Genomic DNA, 21,397 nt, shown 5'->3' with positions numbered 1-21,397 from the left:
ATGAAAGTATTGAGCAATAATCAAGAAGCTGAGCTGAATAGGTTGCGCAATAACTAAGAAGCCTAATAAGGGCCTGACCGGTGAAAGCATCAAGCGCTATAAAAACAATGCTGAGAGCAGAAACGGGGTTGTTTCCTCGCAGAAGACCAGTGAACAAGATCTGACGGAGAGAAGAAGCTTGGATGGAAAAGGAACAAAGACACAGCCCCACTGGTCGACTGCATTAAAGAAGAGGATCAACCCGTGAGCCCAGAAAGGACTGTGCCTCAAAATTAAGAATCTGATTTCATCTAAAGCCTTTTTATCCAGACAACAGAAGTTAACTTGATCGGTGACCAGCTGATTGCTCTAAGTTTCAGGCTTCTGGAAGTCCTGAATCAACTTAATTTATGTCCCCGGGTTTCCTTCAACTCTTCAGCCTCTGGAAACTAATGTCTTCAGAGACATATAACAACAAAGATCCTGTTTAACCATCAAAGCCTGAAGCATCAGTGCCTGACACTTAGAGGAAGAAAACTGAAGATTAAGTCGTATTCCCTTCAAGAAATCATTCGTTGTTACCAGAAGAATTCTTCTCCATCAGGTGCATGGATGAGCCTCCGTCTTCAAAGCCTCTTCAAACTCAGTAGTTTCAGCATCAGGGAAAGACAGGTTGAGTTGATTGATTCATTTCTATTATTGGAATTATTTTGTGTTGCCAAATTTAAGCTGTTACTGACCCCCGCAAAAGCGTTACTAATTAAAGAAAGCATATAAAATTCTAGTTAAATTGTGGACATTCAATTATTTGAGTCACCGTATTGTTGGTTTTTCATTGGTGGTAAAAAGTCTTGTTGCCTGGTTCTAAGATATTTTAGGAGGTTTTTATAGGTTGCCTTAGTCAAGTTTGTTAAAACAGCGCCCTTGGGGCTCGTGCTGAGCTACTAAAATTAACCTAGCCCATATACCAAGAGCCAGTTGTAAATTAGGGAATGAGCAGCCGTGAACAAAAGTGACTGTCGAAGGTGTGGATGACTGTGAGAGGCTACTCGGTCGCCCGGACCTCCAGTTGAAGAAGGGCGAGACTTTTGGATGAAGGCTGTCAGAGGCTAGGCGAGTCATTTCCCGACACTATGGAGTTAAATTTCTCTCAATATTATTCAATCAAACAAAAAAACTAATCTCAATCAAAAAAATTATATTCAATCAAAAAAAACTAATCTCAATCAAAAAATATTAAGTTGTGATCAAAACTTTCAGAGTTTTTTCTCACAAAGAGAAAAAAGTTATTTGCAAAACATAAACTTTTATTTGCGCATGTCAAAAATCTTTGGTTACGAGTCTCGCTTTTTTGGTTTTTGATGCTCTCTGTTTTTGGTTGAACTCAACGAATTTTGAGTTCTGGAAACATGAACATCCTGGGCGGGGCCTAAAGACGAACGATGTAAGACGTTTCCCTATTGGTTAGCGCTGACTAAAGCAGCAGACTCTGATCCCCCGCATCTCTGAACTTCTGCTCGAACTGCAGGGCTTGCAGCGTCGCTTCAGTGAGGAGACAATCAACTCTACAGAAGAAAACTGCGGTCAAGTGAGCCGACAGTCAGAAATACGCGGTGACGCCAGCCGACACCAGCTCTCTCTTAAAGATTAGCGTCGCGCATACAAGGCGCATTACGGTAATGGAGCAGAAAGGACGCCGATCCTGGCAACGGTTGAGAAAATAAGAAGAAAACAGAAAAGTAACCTACAGAACATTTATATTAATTACATTTTTTCAACTTTCACATTCATGTTTTATGTAAAAGAATAAATATTTTATATTTTACTGTACAGTTTTGGAGAAATATCTTGTCAAAATACCTCAAAATGCTCAACCATTATATGCATTTGTCCCACTTTCAGGAATTTATTTCTCCAAAACCAAGAGAGGTGACAACACAATCACTTCAGATTATATTAGAGGGTCATCTGTATTATAACCAGAATTAGTATTTCATAATTTCACTGTAGGCTTCTGGAGAAATACACAACTACCCCAACAAAGTACCACAAACGCTTCTTTTTGGTGAGGTTGATGAGGTCCTGTGGGAAGTGGTCTGGACAGCTTAAAGTGCAAGAGCATCCAGATCTCCTCTGACCTCTCCTGGACTGGAAACGCCCCTCGCCTGTTGAAGAAGGTACAACAACAGCTCTTCTTCATCTTCTCAGCTGCTGACAGATATCTACAAGGCCACGGTGGAAAGCACTCTGTGTCTCAGCATGACAGTGTGGTGAGGGAACTGCAAAGGAGAGGAAGTATCACGGGTTGTGAGGACAACACACAGGATTATGGGATGCCATCTGCCCGACATGGACTCTGTTTTATACTACACTTGGGGTAGTTGTGTATTTCTACAAACCTTTACAGTAAAATTATGAAATACTAATTCTGGTTATAGCGTAGATGACCCTCTGATAAAATCTGAAGAGATTGTGTTGTCACCTCTCTTGGTTTTGGAGAAATAAATTCCTGAAAGTGGGACAAATGCATATAATGGTTGAGCATTTTGAGGTATTTTGACAAGATATTTCTCCAAAACTGTGCAGTGAAATATAAAATATTTATTCTTTTACATAGAACATGAATGTGAAAGTTGTAAAAATGTAATTAATATAAATGTTCTGAAGGCTACGTTTCTGTTTTCCTCTTATTTTCTCAACCGTTGCCAGGATCGGATCCTTTCTGCTCCATTACCGTAATGCACCTTGTATGCGCAAGGCTAATCTTTAAGAGAGAGCTGGTGTCGGCTGACGTCACCGCGTATTTCTGACTGTCGGCTCACTTGACCGCAGTTTTCTTCTGTAGAGTTGATGTCTCCTCACTGAAGCGAAGCTGCAAGCCCTGCAGTTCAAGCAGAAGTTCAGAGATGCGGGGGATCAGAGTCTGCTGCTTTAGTCAGCGCTAACCAATAGGGAAACGTCTTACATCGTTCGTCTTTAGGCCCTGCCCAGGATGTTCATGTTTCCAGAACTCAAAATTCGTTGAGTTCAACCAAAAACAGAGAGCGTCAAAAACCAAAAAAGCGAGACTCGTAACCAAAGATTTTTGACATGCGCAAATAAAAGTTTATGTTTTGCAAATAACTTTTTTCTCTTTGTGAGAAAAAACTCTGAAAGTTTTGATCACAACTTAATATTTTTTGATTGAGATTAGTTTTTTGTTTGATTGAATAATATTGAGACAAATTTAACTCCATACGACACCAGCTTAAACAGAACTTTCAGTAAACCTACTTAGTAAGATCTTTCAGGTAGTCCGGACCCGTTGGATGGAGAGCTGGATTGAGCAATCCCTTTAGACATGGGGAAGGGAGGGGTTAGCTCTTCGGACAACGAAAGTAGATATCTAATTTATTTAAATGTATTAATCTACAGCAACGTACCAGGATGAGGGAAAACATGTGTAATTGTCTGATAGTTATGACTTTAATCTTGTGGTACAATTTGCCTAATGGAAGCTTAAAAACATTCATGAATAGGATGTACGTGTATTATTAAAGTCCTGTTCCTGCAGCATCACTTTAAACAGATCCTGGCTAGAGGTAAGGACACTCCACTGATCTTCTCAGCTCCCCTCACTATCTTCTACAGGGCCCTCTGGTCTGCTTTGTTGCATCTGCAGTTCAATACAGTCTCAGCTATACAGCTGTCTGCAATGTTGAAGAGATGTTGGTACAGTTTTTTTTTTTTTTTTTGTTCTTCAGCCTGCTTCTTTGGCTGATTTTATGATTACAGTAGTGTTCTTGACAAGAACAGCTCATGGGAGACCTCTGCTTTAACTAAGTTGCTGCAATCCATGCTCTCTGCATCATTTTGCTGATGCTGAGGATTATGAGTTCAGGTCATCATCTCTGGAAGGTAGATGACCATCTTCCTTTCTATCTACCCTGAACACCAGGTTGCTGTCTCTAAACCAGTTATCCAGCTGTCTGACTTCCACCTTGAGAAATGATAAAGAAATACCGCTTACCTTACTTTTCCAGATCATTTGCACACCCAGAACAGGTAATCTAAAAACTCTCCAACTGTTATTTAACATAAACCAGATGAAACAAAATATCCTGGCTGGTGGTTAGCAATAGCAGAATAGAGTTATCTAAAATAAATATCCCCTTTTCTTAAATCTGCCCTAAATGAACTGTGAGTTAGGTCACAGGAGTCTTTATTCAGTAGATGTTGTTCACCACCTGACTCATTACGCAACACATGACAGCCCTCTTAGCCTTTCAATTTTCTATTTACTCCATCTGTCTCTGTTTGAACTGCATGTGTTTTTTCTGTTAATGTCAGCCAGCTGGAATGAACTATCTTCTTCTTTTAGGTGAATAAATAGAAAAGGGTTGACTGAAGACATAAATTGGCAGAAGTGCAGACTGTTTAACATGGGCCTCAAAATTGTCATAGTTGGATAATGTCAATTAAGGCATTTAAGATGGTGGTGCAATTTTACGACAGTAATAACAACCAGTAACATCCATCCATCTGTTTTCTATCTGTTTCCGTACAGGGTTCCAGGTGTGCTGGTGCCTATTTCCAGTGGTCTAAGGGTGAGAGGCTGGTTACACCCGGGACAGGACGCCAGTCCATAATGGGGCAACACAGAGACACACAGGACAAACAACCACGCACACACACACTCATTCGCACTTAAGAGAGACCAATTAACGTATCAGTCATGGTTTTGGACTGTGGGAGGAAGCCGGAGCACCTGGAGAGAACCCATGCATACATGGGGAAAACATGCAAACTCCATGCAGAAAGACCCCCAGCCGGGGGTCAAATCCAGGACCTAATTGCTGCAAGGAAACAGTGCTACCCACTGCACCACCGTGCAGGACTACAGTAACAATTAGCTTGTATTTTTCAAAATATTTTATCATTTCATGCGGTCAAACTCAGAGACTGTGTACTGTTCTTTCTATGGATATGTCTGTAAAATCTCTCCGCAGATTATTTTAGATGGCAGTTAACTTAAAGACAGCCAGCAAGCACAGTATTGGGGCTTAAGACTTACACTTATAAAAGGTTTTAATAATTGCTAATGTTTACACTTAAAAAAAACTAAAAACTGTCCCCTGTAAATACAGTAAATGATGAAGTTAGAACTGTGAGAAAGCAAAGACTTTGAAGTATTAATAAATGGCACAACACAGTCCAGCATTTGTTGCTAAGACCATATATTACCCAAATTGCAAGTCAGACTTTTATACAAAAAGGGTTTATATGTTTATTTCAACTGATCAAGACATCCACCTTACAATGATCCAAGATTGTATTATTATAATAATTATTATCTAAAAATAACTATAATAATAATAAAGCTTGTGTCAAGTTCTCATAACAGGTCATACAAAACTTAACTGAACTGATTGCAGTTTTATATACCTTGAAATAAACGGGACAGGTAAACTGCATTGAGATGGCATTTGTTGGGGTGTTGTGCTCCCTCCGTAACCAAACTGAAGTGATTAACCAAATAGTCCAAAGCAAATTATTAAAATACTTGCTTAACAATTTTCTTCTAAAGCATAATATTCATGTTACCTGAAAGGTTTAATTAGTCAGTCAGTCATTTTCTACCACTTATTCCATAGTGGGTCGCGGGGGAGCTGGTGCCTATCTCCAGCAGTCTATGGGCGAGAGGCAGGGTACACCTGGACAGGTCGCCAGTCCATCACAGGGCAGCACACAAACAACCATACACACTCATTCATACACCTAAGGGCAATTTAGTGTGACCAATTAACCTAACAGGCATGTCTTTGGACTGTGGGAGGAAGCCATTATAAAAATATCAGGTGTCTTTAGCCGACACACTTATGCGGACTGTAATTGGCTCTGCCGTTGCCTGGATACAGTTCAACAGAACCGATATTTAAGCGTAGATGCCGGACATGAATTCAACCGTGAAAGTGTTTTGATTGGTTGTTTAGGTTGGGGCGACATTTGCGATTAGTTATTCGTAAACAAAGTAAAGTTAGAATTTTTCGCCGATCCACCTTAACACTGATGGCTGTTCGTAATCGTAACACAGCAGTTAAGAATGTAATCTTCAACATTTCCGCTCGGCATTTATAATTTAACGAAGCACAGCAAATAAATATGGCTTCGGCGGCTCAGTACGACGGGAGTCGGAGACGATTCAGTAAACGCGGTGAGAGTTAAATAAAACACAGAAGTTTTGTTAGTTCACTCAGTTCGGGGCTGTTATGTCAAATGTTAGAGTCAATGCGACATTATGTTGTGCAAACCCAGTCAGCTATTTCTTACGTTCATTTACAGGTGCATTAGATCTGTTTATTGAGTTACTGATTTGTTCTCTAAATTAATAATACCGCAGCATTTGTTTTCTACTGTGTCTTGCAACAATAGTCATAACCTTTGAACTTTTCCCGCACACTACAACCACAAACTTCAATGCATTTGATTTGGATGTTATGCAATAGACACAAAGGCTATATAATTGTGAATAGGAAGCGAAATGATATATGGTTTTCAACATGTTTAACGAGTCAAACTCTGAAAAGTGGTGCACACTTGTATTCGGCCCCTTTCTAAACATCAAAGCATCAAATTAACCTCAGAAATTATGTAATGATTAAATAAAATCCAGCATTGATGTGATCTTAGTGTAAATACAGCTGTTTTGTTAAGGTCTCAGGGTTTTTTGTAGAATATTTGTATATCAATGGCATCATGAAGAACAAGGGACACACCAGGTAGGTCACCGATAATGTTGTGGAAAGGTTCAGGGTTAGGTTAGAAAACAATATCCCACACTTTAAACCTCTCACTCCATCATCATTCTCCATCAATGGAAAATGGAAAGAGTATGACACAACTAGAAATCTACCAAGACTTGGCTGTCCACCTAAAATGACATGCTGGGCAAGGAGATCATTAATCATAGAGGCAGCCATGGGGCCCATGGTAACACTGAGCAGAGGTGTTGAACTCCAGTCTTCGAAGGACAGTGTCCTGCAACCTTTACATTTGTCCCTGGTCCAACACATCTGAATCAAATGACTGAATTACTTCCTCAGCATGCAGCTAAGTTTTACAGAGTTCTGCTGGTGATCTCATTATGTGATTAAGGTGTGTTGAAGCAGAGACACATCTAAAAGTTAAAGGACACCAGCCTTTGAGGACTCCAGGACTTCTCTAAAGGAGCTGCAGAGATCCACAGCTCAGGTGTGAGAATCTGTTGAGAAGCAACTACTAGTTGTGTTCTCCACACATCTGGCAAGAAGAAAGCCATTATTGAAAGAGAGATATAAGAAGTCACATTTGGAGTTTTGTACAAGCCACTCATACTTCAAACATGAAAGAAGGTGCTCTCATCAGAGAAGACAAAAATTCTGCCTTCATGACATCATGTGTTCTGTGAAACATAGTGGCGGCGGCATCATGCTGCTGCAATGCTTTCCATTAGTAGTCTGCTGGTCAGAGTGGATGGAAATATTGATGGAGCAAATCACAGGGCAATCCTGTTGTAAGAAACCCTTTTAGAGACTGGAAAAGACTTATTACTGGAGCAGAGGTTCACCTTCCAGTAATAACCCTGAAACATACACACAGATCAACAGTGCCAGAGTTGTTTGGATCATGATATTCATATGTTATTTATGGTCCAGCCAAAGTCCAGACCTAATCCAAGGGACACATGAAAATCGCTGCTCAGATGTTCTCTGACTAATCTGGCTGAGTCTGAGCTGTTGCAAAGAATAATGAATAATGGGCAAACTGTTCAGTTTCTAGATTTGCAAAGCTGGTAGAGATGTACCTCATTAGACTTGCAGCTGCAATTGCAGCGAAAGGTGTTTTTTTACAAAGTACAGACACAGGGGGATGAAAAGAAATGCAGGCTGCACATTTGAAACTCTTAAATCCGTTACCTTCTTCTCTACAGTCAATCACATAAAATGCCAATAGAAAACGTAAACGTTTTTGGTTGTAGTGTGACAAGGTTCAAGGGGCATGAACACATTTACAGAGCCCTGTATTTTACCTAATGTTTTGTGTTTTGATGATTGCAGCCCATTAAGTTCTGGGTCTATTTGTCCCTTAGAGTACAGCAAACACAGATCACCATGACAAAGGAGCAACATGGAGGGCTTTTTAACTGATAATTCTCAACGAGTAGAAACCTGTGTTGTCCCACTATCCACTATCCATAAATGAAAAAACTAATTTCGCAGAAAAAAAAAAAAGCTTAGAGTCTGTTCCCTCTCTACACTGATTGTTTTTATGGTATTATTTGCCCTTTTTCAAAGCACCAAGAACAAAAGATAAGTTCATCCAGCCTCCAGATCTCCGACAAGTCGCCATCTTAAGACAAACTGACTGGCTCAGAATTCAAGATGAAGTGAACGGGGTTGATAAAGACGAGGAGCGTCTTAGAGACGCAGCTAAACACAGAGAGGCCCTGCATCTGCAGTCAAAACAAGTTGTGAAGCTGTGGCCTGATACTACTGCTGTAAGTCTCATTGAAACCCTCTTTTCACGCAGTTTGCTTCAATTAAATCTGGCATGGTTATCGCTAGTGTCTAAAGACACAAATGCGAAATGGGAACTAATAGTTTGTCTATATTTGTTTTCAGGGTCTAAGGCAAAAAATGATAGAGGCAAAGAAGGTCCGAGAGCATATAGAAGAGGAGAAAAGGAAACAGATAGATGCCGAGGAAGCCAAATACAAAGAAGAAAGGCAAAAAGAGGCCTTGAGAAAAGCCAGAACTCAGCTGTATTATCAAACCGACCGGGTGAAAGGATTACACGTCAGTAAATGCATTAAAATTCAGCACTGTATATAACATCTAAATAGATCTGTGATAAATCATTGTTGCTACTTCCCCAGCGTGCACTTCTGCACACAGAGGTGCTGAAAGAGAGGGAGGCTCAAATAGAGCTGAAGCAAAGGATGAAAAGTGCCAGGAAAGAAGTGGATAAAAAGTTCCTGGAAATAATAACAACCAGAGAGAATGAAGCCTTGAGGAAAGAGCAGGAAAACGCTGTGCAAAAGAAGCTGGAGAGACAGGCAGCAACTGAAGACCTGAAAAACCAGTAAGTCCTAATCAGTCTCTGCAGCTGCCTGCACCATTTTACTGCATGTTTAATGCTGGACTGCATGGGAATGCTGAACTGATACCACTCCAATATGAGATTACACTGAATACTGCAAAATTATTCACATGTCTTGAAATGGTTTAGATCAGGGGTGTCCAAAGTGCAGCCCAGGGGCAATTATTTTGGGGTATTTTACAACAATGTAGAAAAGGAAAACAAAATAAAACACTTATATATTCCATTAACTGAAAAATGTTAGGAACAACAACTTAGCTAAATAAGGCAAATGTTACTGTCTCTGTAATAGACAAAATAATAAAAATCAGTCAACCCCCTAAATAAAAACAACAGGTCAGCTGTATAAATGTTTTTAGAAAGGGCAAACCAACAAAACCCTGTGTATGTTTTGGATACACAATGATTTACAGATCCTTTTGTTTTCAAAAATGTTGATTTGTTTAATGTACATGTTGCATGTGTAGTTCATTGTTGAGCAGTTAAACAGAAATTCAAAAAGGTTTGGGGAGTTTTAGTAAAAAAGTAGCCTGCATGTGGCAGGAAGTTTGGACACCACTGGTTTAGATCAATGCATATCAAGCAAAAAGTTTAGTTTCTAGATGTAATTTATAAAATGCATTGTTAAAGAGGTTTGAAATGCATAATTTTTCTTCCACTTCACAACAATGTCCTACTTTGTGTTGGTCTATTTCATAGAATTTTCCTTAAAATACATTTTTTGTGGTTCTAACAAAATGTGAAAAGGTTTAAGGTGTATAAATGCTTTTGCAAACCAATATATTTATAAAAGACAAAACAAGATGCTTAAGATAAATTCAAAATCGGAAATATTTGTTTATCTTTGTAAGGATAAAGGCAAATGAGTTAGCACGAGAGCAACAGAAACTGGAAATCAAGAAGGATGCAGAGGAAATCCAGCATCTTCTAGAGCGTTATCAGTGGGAGCAAAACATGGAGTCAGAGCGACAAGCAAACCAGAGGAGGAACCTTATGCACGCTCACCTGGTCAATCATAGAAGAAGAGCTCGTTAATTCTTTCCAGATTTACCCAATATTATGTTTACTCATGCATTGTTTGTCCCTCAGGATCATCTCAATAATAGGGCACTGAGAAAAGAGCAAGAGGCACAGAAGCAGAAGGCTGAGGAGGAACAGAGGAAACTCTTTGCATCAGCCAAACAAGAAATGACAAAGCTGCTTAAAGAAAGAGAGAAAGAGTTACTTAGGTAAGCTCCTGCAAAACAATAAATACAGCTGGATCTTAATAAATGTTTTTATTAATGCAAAGTTTATTTTATTTATTCAAATAGTTGCGATCTGTTTCAAGCATTTATTTTTATTAATTTATATGATTTTCGCTTGCAGCCAACAAAAACCCCAAAAACGTAGTGTCTCAGAAAATGTGAATATTACATAAGATCAATAAAAAGTCATTTTTAATACAAAAATGTTGCATAGTGGCCATGAGGTGGCATGCACAACCATGTGGAAGACTGCTGATGTGATAGATGTGCAGCAGATAGTTATAGATATCCTCCATAAGGGGGGTAAGCCACAAAACATCTAGGTAAAGAGGTTGACTGTAAACAGGGTGCTGATTCCAAGAATATTGATGGAAAGTTGAGTGGAAGGAGAAAGGGTGGTAGAAAGATGCATCTGTAGTAAACCATACATTTTGATATCTCATTTGTGTTGCTCATTTGAACCTCTTTTTTTTCTCTCCAGTAAAGCTCAGCAGCGCAGAGAGAGGATTTTGAACAAATTGACAGCCACACAATTGCAGCAAACTACCAATGAGGAGCAGAGAATTGCTAAAACTCTGGCTGAGTGGGATGCAAAACAGGCACAATTGCAACTGGAGGAAGCGAGGAAGAAGTCTGAGATGTTGCAGTCGATAGCTGCACACAGGGAGCTTTTGGTGACGTACCCATTTGCAGTATAATTCATAACACTTGATACGATGGTTGCATAAACGTTCTAAATACAAACTGTTTCAACAGAGAAAGCAGAAGGATCAATTGGATAAAATCACGGAGCAGGAAACCCGAGATGCTCTGCAGGCAAAGAGGGAAGCTGACAGAATATATACCAAGAAGCAACAACTGAAGGCCGAGAAAATGAGAGAAGAACAAAGAAAATTGCATGACTTCAATGTTGCACAAATGGTAACAGATGAAAAGCTCCACCCTATCGTTCCAACAGTGAAATATTCGCTTTAGCATTAATGATTCCTGATATCTTGAGGTGAAACTTGTTCTCTCCTAAATGCAGGCCGAAAAAACTGCCAGACTTCAGCAGATGAAAGAGGAGGAACGAGGACATGAAGCAAAGATTGCAAAACTCAGGGCTGAAGAGGAAATCAAGTTTCAGAAGTATGCACAGCACATTATCAGGGCAGCAGCAGAAGCTAAGAAAAATGTGTTTCCACTTCACAAAGCTGCAAGAGAAGGAATAGGAGGTGGGCACGGGCCTGTTTTCAGTGGAGTTAGGCCTAGCTACCTTGACCAGGACAGCAGTGGAGCTCAGATGCCCAGATATGTCTCCGTTACCACAGAAAGCATCAAAAAGCTTCATGAGGCTGGAGACATTCAGGAGGCAAAGAAGAGACTTGGTTTCACATGGTGATAGTTCACTCACTGCTGGTGAGTTTTGTCATGTTACAACCTTGCATTCAATCTACTTCACTGGGATGTGACAACACAAAGTTGTGCAGAATTGTGAGGAGGAAGGTAAAGGTGTTTACAAATACACAATTGAAAAGTATGGCTTGCGTTTGTATTCACACGTTAAAAAACTCAGCAGAACCACTGATAACAGCCACAAGTCTTTTGGGGTATACTGCTGGCAGCTTTTTACATCTGTAGACTTTGCCAGAATGGATGGAGAGCATTTTCAAGTTTTGATACATATTTTCAACTGGATTTAGGTCTGGACTTTGACTGGGCCATTGTAATAAGCAAATATGTTTTGATCTAAACCATCCCAGTTTAGCTCTGGCTATTTGTTATCATGTTGGAAAGGGAATCTCTGCTCCAGTCTCAAGCCTTTTTCAGCCTCTAACAGGTATTTTCCAGGATTTAGCTCCATCCAAATTCCCATTAACTGTGACCAGTTTCCCTGTCCCTGTTAAAGAGAGGCATCTACATACATAGCAACGTACATGTAGGCCAAAAAGTTCAGCTAGGGCATCTTCTTCCACGTTTGCTGTGTGCCTTTTAGGACTTTGGAAAACCACAAAAATGACTACCTTTGGCTTTTCTTCTTGCCAGTCTTCCATAAAGACCACATTTATGGAATGCACTACAGTAATAGCTGTCAACAGACTCTCCCACCTGTGCTGTAAATCTCTCCAGCTCCTCCAGGCTTATAATGGGCCTCTTGGCTTTTTCTGATTAATTCTCTTCCTGCCCAGTCTGTCAGTTTAGGTCGACAGCCACCTCTTGGTGGATTTGCACTTGTGCCGTACTCCATTTACAGATGGGTTGAGCAGTCACATGTTAAAGCCTGGCGTACTGTTTTACAACCTTTCACTGCTCTAAACATTTCCACAGCTTTATCTCTCCCTGTTGTGTATCTGATGTTCACCAATGTTCTTTAAAAGAAACATCTGAGGCCTTCACAGAACAACTGTATTTATATTAAGATTAAATTAAAGGTGGATTTTATTTAACACTTAGGTGACTTGTGCAGGATATTTGATTTTACCTGATTTATTTAGTGCTATGAGGGTAAAGAGGGTTGAATACAATTGCTTACATTTTTCAGATTTTTTAATGCATACATTTTTTTTTAAACCATGTATTATTTTCCGTGTCACAATTATGCACAACTTTGTCTTGGTCTTTCACATAAAATCCCGCTAAAATACATGTTTTTTTTTTTGCTGCAACATGACAAAAATGTAGTACATTTTAAGATGTATTTATACTTTAGCAAGTCACGTTATTTCATAAGGTTTGAGCATATAAAGGATTTCCTTACCAACTGGTTATTGGAAGTTTGCATTTACAGCTAAATAATGATGCATCTCAGGGGGAACAATTATAGGGCTTGCTGGTATTCAGCTGATATTTAAGGTCTTGCAAACTGTAAATTATTTCATTTAAACTGGGAAATAATAAACTGATGTATGTTCAGAACAGGCAGGATTTGGCATATAGAGCAGATTTTATTTCATGGCGGTGACACTGGACAGTACAATTTACAGTGAGCAGAAAATATGACACTACAACACATGGAGGACTGAAAAGGTGTTTGATTTGCAATTATCCGTCACAGATCAAACATATACAGCATGGTCAACTTTTGTAAGGGTAGGGCTCAGCACCGACCCATGTACGGAGGCCTCAATCCTCGATGTAGCCGTCCCGGGTTTGAGTCCCGACCCCAGAGACCTCTACTTGATGTCTTGCCCCCTCCCTCTACCCCACTTCCTGTCCACCTACTTTGTAAAATTGACAAAAATAAAAGCCACAAGAAAAACCTATGTCAGGGTATTTATTTTTGCTTCCTTCCTTGTATAATCAAGTGCTCACTGTCCAGTCTCAAACTAAGCTGTTTGCTATGGGAACTCTGGATTGATTTTAGGTAAAACATCAAAGAACTCTGAGATTTTTAGTAATGAATTTAAAAGCTTTACAGGTCTTGATAAGCAAGGAAAGAGACACAATATGGAAAATATTTGTATTTCTAGATTGTATCTTCTGTACCAGTATCTGAATGCTGCATCCATTTATTCAACAAACCATTTGTCCTTCTATCTTGTTTCTTTTTTGCATATTCTGTAATAAAACCCAAACCTTCACAGAATATCTGCAGTAATCTAAAAAGAGAACTTTTACATGTATAAAAATGCACAAAATTGACTGCAATTATATAGAATGCTGATCAGAAAAACATTTTGGAATAAACAAAAACAAAAAAACTAACATCGTATAAAGTGTTCAGTAGGTCAACATTTGCTGTAGCTAATTAAAATATAATCAAACCTGGGGAAAAATGTACAGAACACTGAGCATATAAGGAGTTATCAAAGTAACCACCCAGACACAGGCTCAGCTAAGTGACGCCTTCAAGTTTAGGTTTATTATTCTCGTTTTCATTTTAAGTAATGTTTTGGACAGTACATTTAAAAAACAATGAAACTGAGCCTTATGTAATCAACACTCCCACTTGTTTCCCACAAAGAACTTGTACAGTGTTTACAGGTAATGCTTGTATTTAACAGCATTTCTACTACTAAATAAAGCTGACAGGGCTAGAGCAAAGGTTTGGTCATGTAAAACGTGTTTTTTTTTAAATAAATCAAACAGGGATAAACATGCAAGACAAAAGGAAGCCACTTTTCCTGATCTTTTTAGTAAAAATTGACAGTAGTTGCAGTGATATCTTCTTTCAATTGTTAACTAAACAATCCAATACCAGAGTTTCTGCAAAACCAAAATCAAATCAATCAGTCAAATCAAAGCAACCCATCTGAACTGTTGTGGTTATTTAAGGTTAAAATAAAAACTCTATACTTGCTTGTGCAGCTCTGCATTTCCCACAGAACATCACTTTATTTGTTGTTAAACATTTGAGAAGGTGTTGGTTTCTTTCTCCATTCAGTTTCCTTCGTGTCCATCTGCTCTAGTTTGTATAAACCGACCATATTAACCAGTTTGGAGGTGTGACAGAGCATCACTCTCTTGCTACAAGAACCAAGGACTAAGTAATTTATCAGCAGATGGAACTACTAGTTTGTGGATAAAGAAAAGTGATCAATCACTGTCTGACCTGGAACTAGAGCTAGACAGATTTTTCTTGCGATCTTTCCTATCTTTGCCCTTGGTACTATCGGGTCTGGCAGGGCTTCTCTTGTCTCTGGATTTATTTCTTTTTGTAGAATCTGGACTTTTTCTGCTTTTTTTCCCTGCTCTATCACTGTCGGAGCTGCTGCTGCTACGTCGCCTCCTTCGGTTGGCAGATTCTCTGTTTCTGTCCCTTCTTTGAGAAGATCGATCTTTGCTGCGGTCTCTCCTACGACTTCTGCTTCTAGAGCGCCTGCCTCTGTGAGAGTCTCTAGCCTTATTCCTGTCTAGACTTTTTGATCGCCTATCCTTTTCCCCGGATGTTCCTCTTCTCCGTTTCTCCCTCTCCTTACTCCTGCTTCTTTTTCTGGTCCTGTCCTTATCCGTTTTTTCATCTTTATCTTTGGATGCAGCTCGCCCACCTTTGTCCCTCTTTCTGCTGCTGGATCTCCGCTCATCTTTCCTAGATGACCTTTCCTTGCTTGGTGATTTTGTCCTCGTTTTCTCTTGTTTTTTTCCTTTTCCCTCTTCTTTATGCTTTGTATCAGATTCCCTGCCTTTACTTCTATCTTTACTCTGATCTGTTTCTGACTCTTTTTCTTTCTTATTTCCTTCTTTGCTCCTTGAACGCCCTCTTCTGTCACTGCTTTTATGCTTGTTGACCTCTCTGCTTTTTGACCTTCTACTCTTTTCTCTGCTTCCACTGCGAGACCTCTGTTTTTTCTTTGCTTTGTGTTTGCTGTGCTGTTCTTCCTTTTCTGCAGTACCGCCCTCTTTGCTTTTAGACCTGTGAGAGCGAGCCTTCTTTTCCTTTTTGCCCTCAGCTGTCTGTTCATCTCTCGTGTTGGATGTCCATCTCTCTCGCTTTGGGGCGTTAGGTTCTTCATTCTTAGCATCATTCAATTCACTTCTGCAACAAAACGTAATAAATAAAGACCGGGTAAGGAAACTGGACAACTACACTGAGGTGACAATTTATTGTGTAACCCAAAATTACATCTCAATTATTAAAAACGAAAATCCAGAATTATAGTCTATACTTGATTAGTCTAAAATATTCAAAAACCAAAATGATCTTAGCTCGTCATCATTTATTGTAAAAGTGCAAGAAATTAAATATTAAATCGATAATGCATATGTTAAATAGAAAAAATATGTATAACTATCAATGTATTGAATAAAACCAGAACCTTTGAGCACATTTATTCACTGAGAAAGAAAAAAATACATATTTTACCAAAGATCACTAGTAACACACCATTTGGCACCCCTAAAATGATCAATTAAATTAAACTGGGAATTTGTTATTTATACTTTTTGAATTGATCAGAATACTGGTAAACTTTAAATTGGTAATAAATTATTCCCTGGTTTCCTGGGGTATAAATATGATGTGACACACAGGCCCATTTCTCTTAGCCATTCTTAAAAAATGGGTTGATTAATTAAATCCGCAGCGTTTATCTTTCCAGGCTGACCAACTACTGGAACTACATTTGCTCAACTAGTAACTCCACAGGCGCTTCTTGGTTACAACAACTTAGCTTCTTACATTCACTTGCCTACATCTACAGACAACTGGAACTGTGACAAACCAAGCTAAATGACAACCTCCAAAGGTCACTGTTGGAGAACTGCAGCACAGTGTGGCGTCTTGGGGTCATCAAGTTCTCACAGCTTTGCCGTCTTACTATCACAAACGTAAACACTGCTGGCCCCTTACTGCAATCATGTGCTTCGTTCAGGTGAAACCAAGATTGGACTTCTCTGCAACAAACAACTGAGGTGAGTCCGAATTAAAACGCAGGATGAATATGTGGAAAAGTCCGTCACGTCAACCTTCAAGTACGTTGGAGGATCTGTGGAGCTGTGGGCAATCTTCTCTTCCAAAGGCTCTGGGAAACTTGATAAGAGTGCACGCATCACGAACTTGAAATACTAAGATAAAAATCTGGTATCATCTGCCTAAAAAAAGATCTGAAAATTGTTCATCAAGATACCGCTCTGTATGCTCCACCTCTGTGAATGTTAGCGGAGAAGCATACTCCATGAGGACAGAAAAACAAAAGAATGTTGTTCTGTTCTTGGTTTGGGAGTTCCTGCAGCTTCTTCTTGACACATGATCTGGGTTTAACTTCTTTTAAGTTCTTATGTGGTCTCCAACAGCTATTATATCCAAATACTGCAGTGGTTGGGGCCTATGAGGACTTCCCAGGAGTTGTACACCTGAGTTCTTGTGAATCATGAAATGTCCAGGCCAGAAGGAACTTTGTTCTTGCCACCTTAAGTACAAGAACACATGTCCCTGTTGCTACAGAGTTTGGATTGACCTTCAGTGTTGCCGTATTAGTAAACGGAGGTTGTACAAACTGTTATGTCTAAAACCCTGAAATTTTCCCCAAATAAACAAATGTTCTCCTCTGAGGGGCTTTACATATCTTTACCAGGGTCACTGATAAGTGTCTCTGGTGCTCTATGTGTTCCAAGTCACAACTTGCATTCCCAAAGACACTGGTTACAAAGCGAAAGGTTCTTACTTGTCACCCTTAATCCATCGCTCTCTGGTGACTGCCCTCATCCTCTGACGCTGCATCTCCTGGCGCCAGTGTGGAGGAGTTTCACTATGGCGAAATCGATCTCTAGACCTTGAACGAGATGGAGTTCGGTACCTCTGTTGGAAGAATTGAAATTCTGATTTGTTTTTTTCTGGAACTGCATACAAGCAAACTACATTCAGCTCTAATACCAACAGAAATCATGCAAAGGCACGAAGAAATCCAAATATTTATGTATTATATTTAAAGGAAAAGAAATTATTTTACAGAAACTAAAAACGTTTTAGCTAAGCTCTTTTTCACAGCTTCAGGTCACGTACCCTCGGTCCCCTGCCTTTTATCTTCCTTCCTGATCGAGTGGTAACCAGAAATCGCCTCTGATAGGCTGACTGAGAGTTATATGATAAGCCGGTGCTGCGAGTAAAGAAAAACAAGGCACGAACATATAAACACACACTGTCATTACTTCAGATTTTCAATCCTCGTCACAGCTTATAAAAACACCAACTTTTGTCTAGATCTGTCCTCTTTCTTTCTCTGCTCCTTTTCTTCCTCCTTGTTTGACCTCTCAGCTGGTTGAGGACTTCTCCTCATGAGGAACCGGTTCTCTGGGACGGGAGGGATTTCTTCTGGCCGTACAGTGGAGGTAACTTCGTCTTCCTGCTCTTTCTCTTCAGCACTTCCTGTACCAGACCTGTAAAAACCTCCTTTTAGTTAGAAGCGCTGCGTTTTTTTTCCTTCAATACAACTGAAAATCAAAAGTTGCGTAAATAAGTACTTTTTCTTTTCCTTCTTTTCCTTCTTTTTTAGCTTTTTCTCCTTCTTGCGTTTTTTGGATTCTTTTTCAGATTCTTCTGAACCAGAAGAAGACCCGGAAGAGCTGCCAGAATCAGATGAGCTGCCGCCGGAACTGGACGAGGCTTTCTCTCTCTTTTTATCAGCTTTCTTTCCTACAAAAACATAAAACACATCAAAAGCAGTTTGAAGAAGTTTAAACCAGTTTCTTGAAAACCCCGAGGTTCCAACAAACCTTTCGATTTCGGGATGAGCTCTCCGCAGTTGAGAATTTTCACTTCAGCGTACGGCTGGCTGTTGGGATCCGTTTTCTGGTTCTCCATCGTTTGAACGACTTCTTGGCCAGAAATTACATGCCCAAAAACCACATGGACACTAAAAACAGATCGGCTCAACTAAGCATTATGAGGATAACGCAATCAGTTTGTGTTTCAAAAAATAAAATTAGGCAGCTCTTACCCATCCAAATGAGGTGCAGGTTTTGTTGTTCTGAAGAGAAACAGCAATAAATGTGTACATGTTTTTAATAACAGCTACCAAAAGATAAAACCGGCGTTTGTCAAAGAAAAATGGCACTTACATGAAAAACTGTGACCCATTTGTATCTTTGCCCCTGTTGGCCATCGAGAGCAGATAGTCTTTGTTGTGTTTAACAGCAAAGCTTTCATCTGAGGGAAAAGGAGAGGATTGTGCTGCCATCTTGAAGCCAACAGTGGTTTTGATAACATCTGACAGCTCTGATAGCAGCTTCTTTACCTTCAAAAAAGCCTCCGTAGATGGATTCACCTCCTCTTCCATTTCCTGTGATGAAGAAAAAAAAAAAAAAATGAACACGTGCATTCAAAATAGATTTTATGATCAGATTCAAGTAGATTAAAAGTCATTTAAAAAATATCCCATTTGTTGTCAAATAAAAGGACAATATTTTGACGACATGATGTGGGAAGAGCCTCTTATTTCACCCAGGCCAGTCTTTTTCCGAGACGTTCCTGTATATTTTATATGCCAGTGCTCAGAGGGTCACTCCTCTCACTGCAGGAGAGCTGGCCGTGTATGTGGGATAGTTGCTCCCTTCTCTAAAATAAAGGCTGTAATGTATGAAAATTCGAAAACTGTGAACAGTAATTCTATCCAGGATTTTCACATGTTTTTCCTCTCAACGCTCCATGTTTCCATGGAGCTTCGAAATTCTAGACTTTCTTGCAGTTTTTAATAGTATTCCAGACTCCTGAGTACAAAACATTCCTCTTTAAATGCTTAGTGGACTTTTTTGTAGCTCCCACAAATCACACCACATAGCTTAAATGGCTTCTGATTTTTGGAGTGTGGTATAGCTTAATTTTACTTCTTCCCGTAGCATTTGGACTCCATTAGAGCCAACTGTATTTCAAACTGTTGAATTTGCCAAATACGGACTGGAATATCCTCTAGTAATTATTTTATATCTTACCTTCGCTGAAGTCTCCTCCTTGAATCATGAAGTCTTTAACAATTCGATGGAAAAGGCATCCTTTATAGTGCAGGGGCTTCTGGGTTCCTTTCCCTAGGCCTCTCTCGCCTAAATGAAACAACGGTCCATTTTGATTACTGATCTGCACTGAGAAGACGATCATTTGTAGAAAACAAATAATAATGTTGAATGTGGAAAACTCCCGTCACCTGTGCAGAGGCATCTGAAGTTTTCACAGGTTTTGGGGCAGATGTCTGAAAATAACTCCACCACAATTCTGCCAACTGTGAGGAGGAATCAGTTAGTTAGCAGTGTGCTGGGGTTGCACACACACATTTTACATCATAAAAAAATAAAATAAATCAGAATCGGCTTTATTGCCAAGTTTGTGCACAAACAAGGAATTGGACTGTGGCACGCTTTGCTTTCTGTACGTTTTTTTTTCTTCCTCCCAAACATAAATGGAAATTGAAAATATCTTAAAAATGTACATATATACACAAGTGACTTCACAGAGAAGATAATGTGTGATCAGTCTCAGCATGGTGTTGTGAAACTGGCTGTCAAGTGTTCATCAGAGAAACAGCCCAGGACCGACCTGAAGGTAAAAACCTAAACAGTTTATGTGCAGGGTGTGTGGGGTCTGCAGAGATGTTAGCTGCCCTTTTCCTGACCCTAGACCTCTATAAGTCCTGGATGAAAGAAAGGTCAGCTCTGATGATTCTCAACGCAGACCTGATTTGTGGATGAGTCAACCCACACTGAGATGGACAAAGACAGGACAGGCTGAATTATGGTAGTGTAGAAGAAAAACCGAGTTTCAATAATTTGAAGAGTTTGAAAATGAGCTGAACGGACAGCTACCACTTTTTTGGACAAACTGGATATTTTTTTGATTTATTTTTAAAATGTATCCTTCGATGTAAAAGCTTCCCTTACCGTTGAATAAAAAAAACAACAAAAAAAACCGGTCCTTCCTCTTACCTAGAACATTACTGATCCCGACGTCAAAGAAGCAGCGAGGGCGAACCTTGATCCCCATAATTCCTCCCAAACAACCTGCAGTTGAGTCAAACAAATGTTAGAAAAGGATTCGCTTAAATTAAACCCAGCGTTCAGATGAGTTCCGCTGCCTGTCTGTCTTTCTGTTATTCACAGACAGGAATCTACGCTGTAGCAGCATACGGATTAAGAAATAATTGTTGAAGATTTCTTATGTTCGTCACTTTTACGACTCGCTGGTTAGCTTTAGCCACCTAACGCATCGGTTTTTTTTTGTTTTTTTTTAGAAATGTTAAAACAGTCCCAGGAATACGTTAAGCTTGAGGATCCCACTTGTTTCCGTTCAGCCCCTGGTTAGAACTGGTTTGTACATAGAGCCACACTGACACACAGGCTCCCATGCAGGCCCAGTTGTTAGCATTAGCCCCCCAAAAAAAAAAAACTCGCTTTAACGTTCGCAGCAACCATGCACGCAGAGGTTTTAACTAGACGGGAGCCTTTCAGTTTTACTACTACAGCTACACAGGTACAGAGCCGTAGATAGTGTTAAAATCTAGAACCTGGAAAAACGAGGATTTCAGTCCATGCAGCGAGAAGCTCTCACAAGCGACGAAAAACGTATTTTCATTCAGTAATGAGCCCACTGTTTTCTAAAGATGGCGCGGCAGGAACGTCAACTAGTTTCTGCCGACAGTGGTGAGCCAGTG

General features: G+C 39.7%; 2 protein-coding genes across 3 annotated transcripts; one reads left to right on the top strand and one right to left on the bottom strand.

Moving 5' to 3' along the window:
- The first annotated feature begins 589 nt into the window (after positions 1–589).
- cfap210 (cilia and flagella associated protein 210) lies at positions 590–13,908 on the top strand. Its single transcript, XM_047370270.1, has 11 exons — positions 590–651; positions 4,526–6,172; positions 8,292–8,494; positions 8,619–8,792; positions 8,873–9,078; positions 9,948–10,104; positions 10,186–10,325; positions 10,825–11,017; positions 11,100–11,264; positions 11,371–11,741; positions 13,378–13,908. The coding sequence occupies exons 2-10, from the start codon at positions 6,121–6,123 to the stop codon at positions 11,722–11,724; spliced, it is 1,644 nt and encodes a 547-aa protein (XP_047226226.1). The 5' UTR covers positions 590–651; positions 4,526–6,120; the 3' UTR covers positions 11,725–11,741; positions 13,378–13,908.
- A 250-nt stretch (positions 13,909–14,158) lies between these two features.
- On the bottom strand, positions 14,159–21,378 carry ppig (peptidylprolyl isomerase G (cyclophilin G)). 2 transcript variants are annotated; one of them, XM_047370257.1, is made up of 13 exons: positions 21,251–21,378; positions 20,673–20,747; positions 19,898–19,972; positions 19,689–19,796; positions 18,995–19,039; positions 18,819–18,906; positions 18,698–18,727; positions 18,474–18,613; positions 18,220–18,393; positions 17,952–18,135; positions 17,764–17,857; positions 17,426–17,559; positions 14,159–15,798 (listed from the first exon to the last, which is right to left on the bottom strand). In XM_047370257.1, the coding sequence occupies exons 2-13, from the start codon at positions 20,728–20,730 to the stop codon at positions 14,859–14,861; spliced, it is 2,070 nt and encodes a 689-aa protein (XP_047226213.1). In that variant the 5' UTR covers positions 20,731–20,747; positions 21,251–21,378; the 3' UTR covers positions 14,159–14,858. The 2 variants fall into 2 exon arrangements, with proteins under 2 accessions (XP_047226213.1, XP_047226214.1); XM_047370258.1 differs by lacking the exon at positions 21,251–21,378 and having other exon boundaries at positions 17,952–18,137; positions 18,222–18,393; positions 20,673–20,877.
- Between the last annotated feature and the right edge of the window lie 19 nt (positions 21,379–21,397).

This window comes from Girardinichthys multiradiatus, chromosome 7, assembly GCF_021462225.1.
Source record: "Girardinichthys multiradiatus isolate DD_20200921_A chromosome 7, DD_fGirMul_XY1, whole genome shotgun sequence".
NCBI lineage: Eukaryota > Metazoa > Chordata > Actinopteri > Cyprinodontiformes > Goodeidae > Girardinichthys > Girardinichthys multiradiatus.
The sequence above is the reverse complement of the archived record's forward strand: the minus strand, read 5'-3'. Positions and strand labels throughout refer to the sequence as shown.

What these genes read in the sequence shown, in the direction of transcription:
- ppig (XM_047370257.1), bottom strand. Translation starts at nt 20,730, where the DNA reads ATGGGGATCAAGGTTCGCCCTCGCTGCTTCTTTGACGTCGGGATCAGT. An exon ending in CCTGCACCTCATTTGGATGG is followed by an intron (nt 18,614 to 18,697) that starts GTAAGAGCTGCC and finishes ATCTGTTTTTAG; the next exon opens with TGTCCATGTGGTTTTTGGGC. An exon ending in TAAAAGGCAGGGGACCGAGG is followed by an intron (nt 17,560 to 17,763) that starts GTACGTGACCTG and finishes TTCTTCCAACAG; the next exon opens with AGGTACCGAACTCCATCTCG.
- cfap210 (XM_047370270.1), top strand. Translation starts at nt 6,121, where the DNA reads ATGGCTTCGGCGGCTCAGTACGACGGGAGTCGGAGACGATTCAGTAAA. An exon ending in ACTGAAGACCTGAAAAACCA is followed by an intron (nt 9,079 to 9,947) that starts GTAAGTCCTAAT and finishes TATCTTTGTAAG; the next exon opens with GATAAAGGCAAATGAGTTAG. An exon ending in CTGCACACAGGGAGCTTTTG is followed by an intron (nt 11,018 to 11,099) that starts GTGACGTACCCA and finishes CTGTTTCAACAG; the next exon opens with AGAAAGCAGAAGGATCAATT.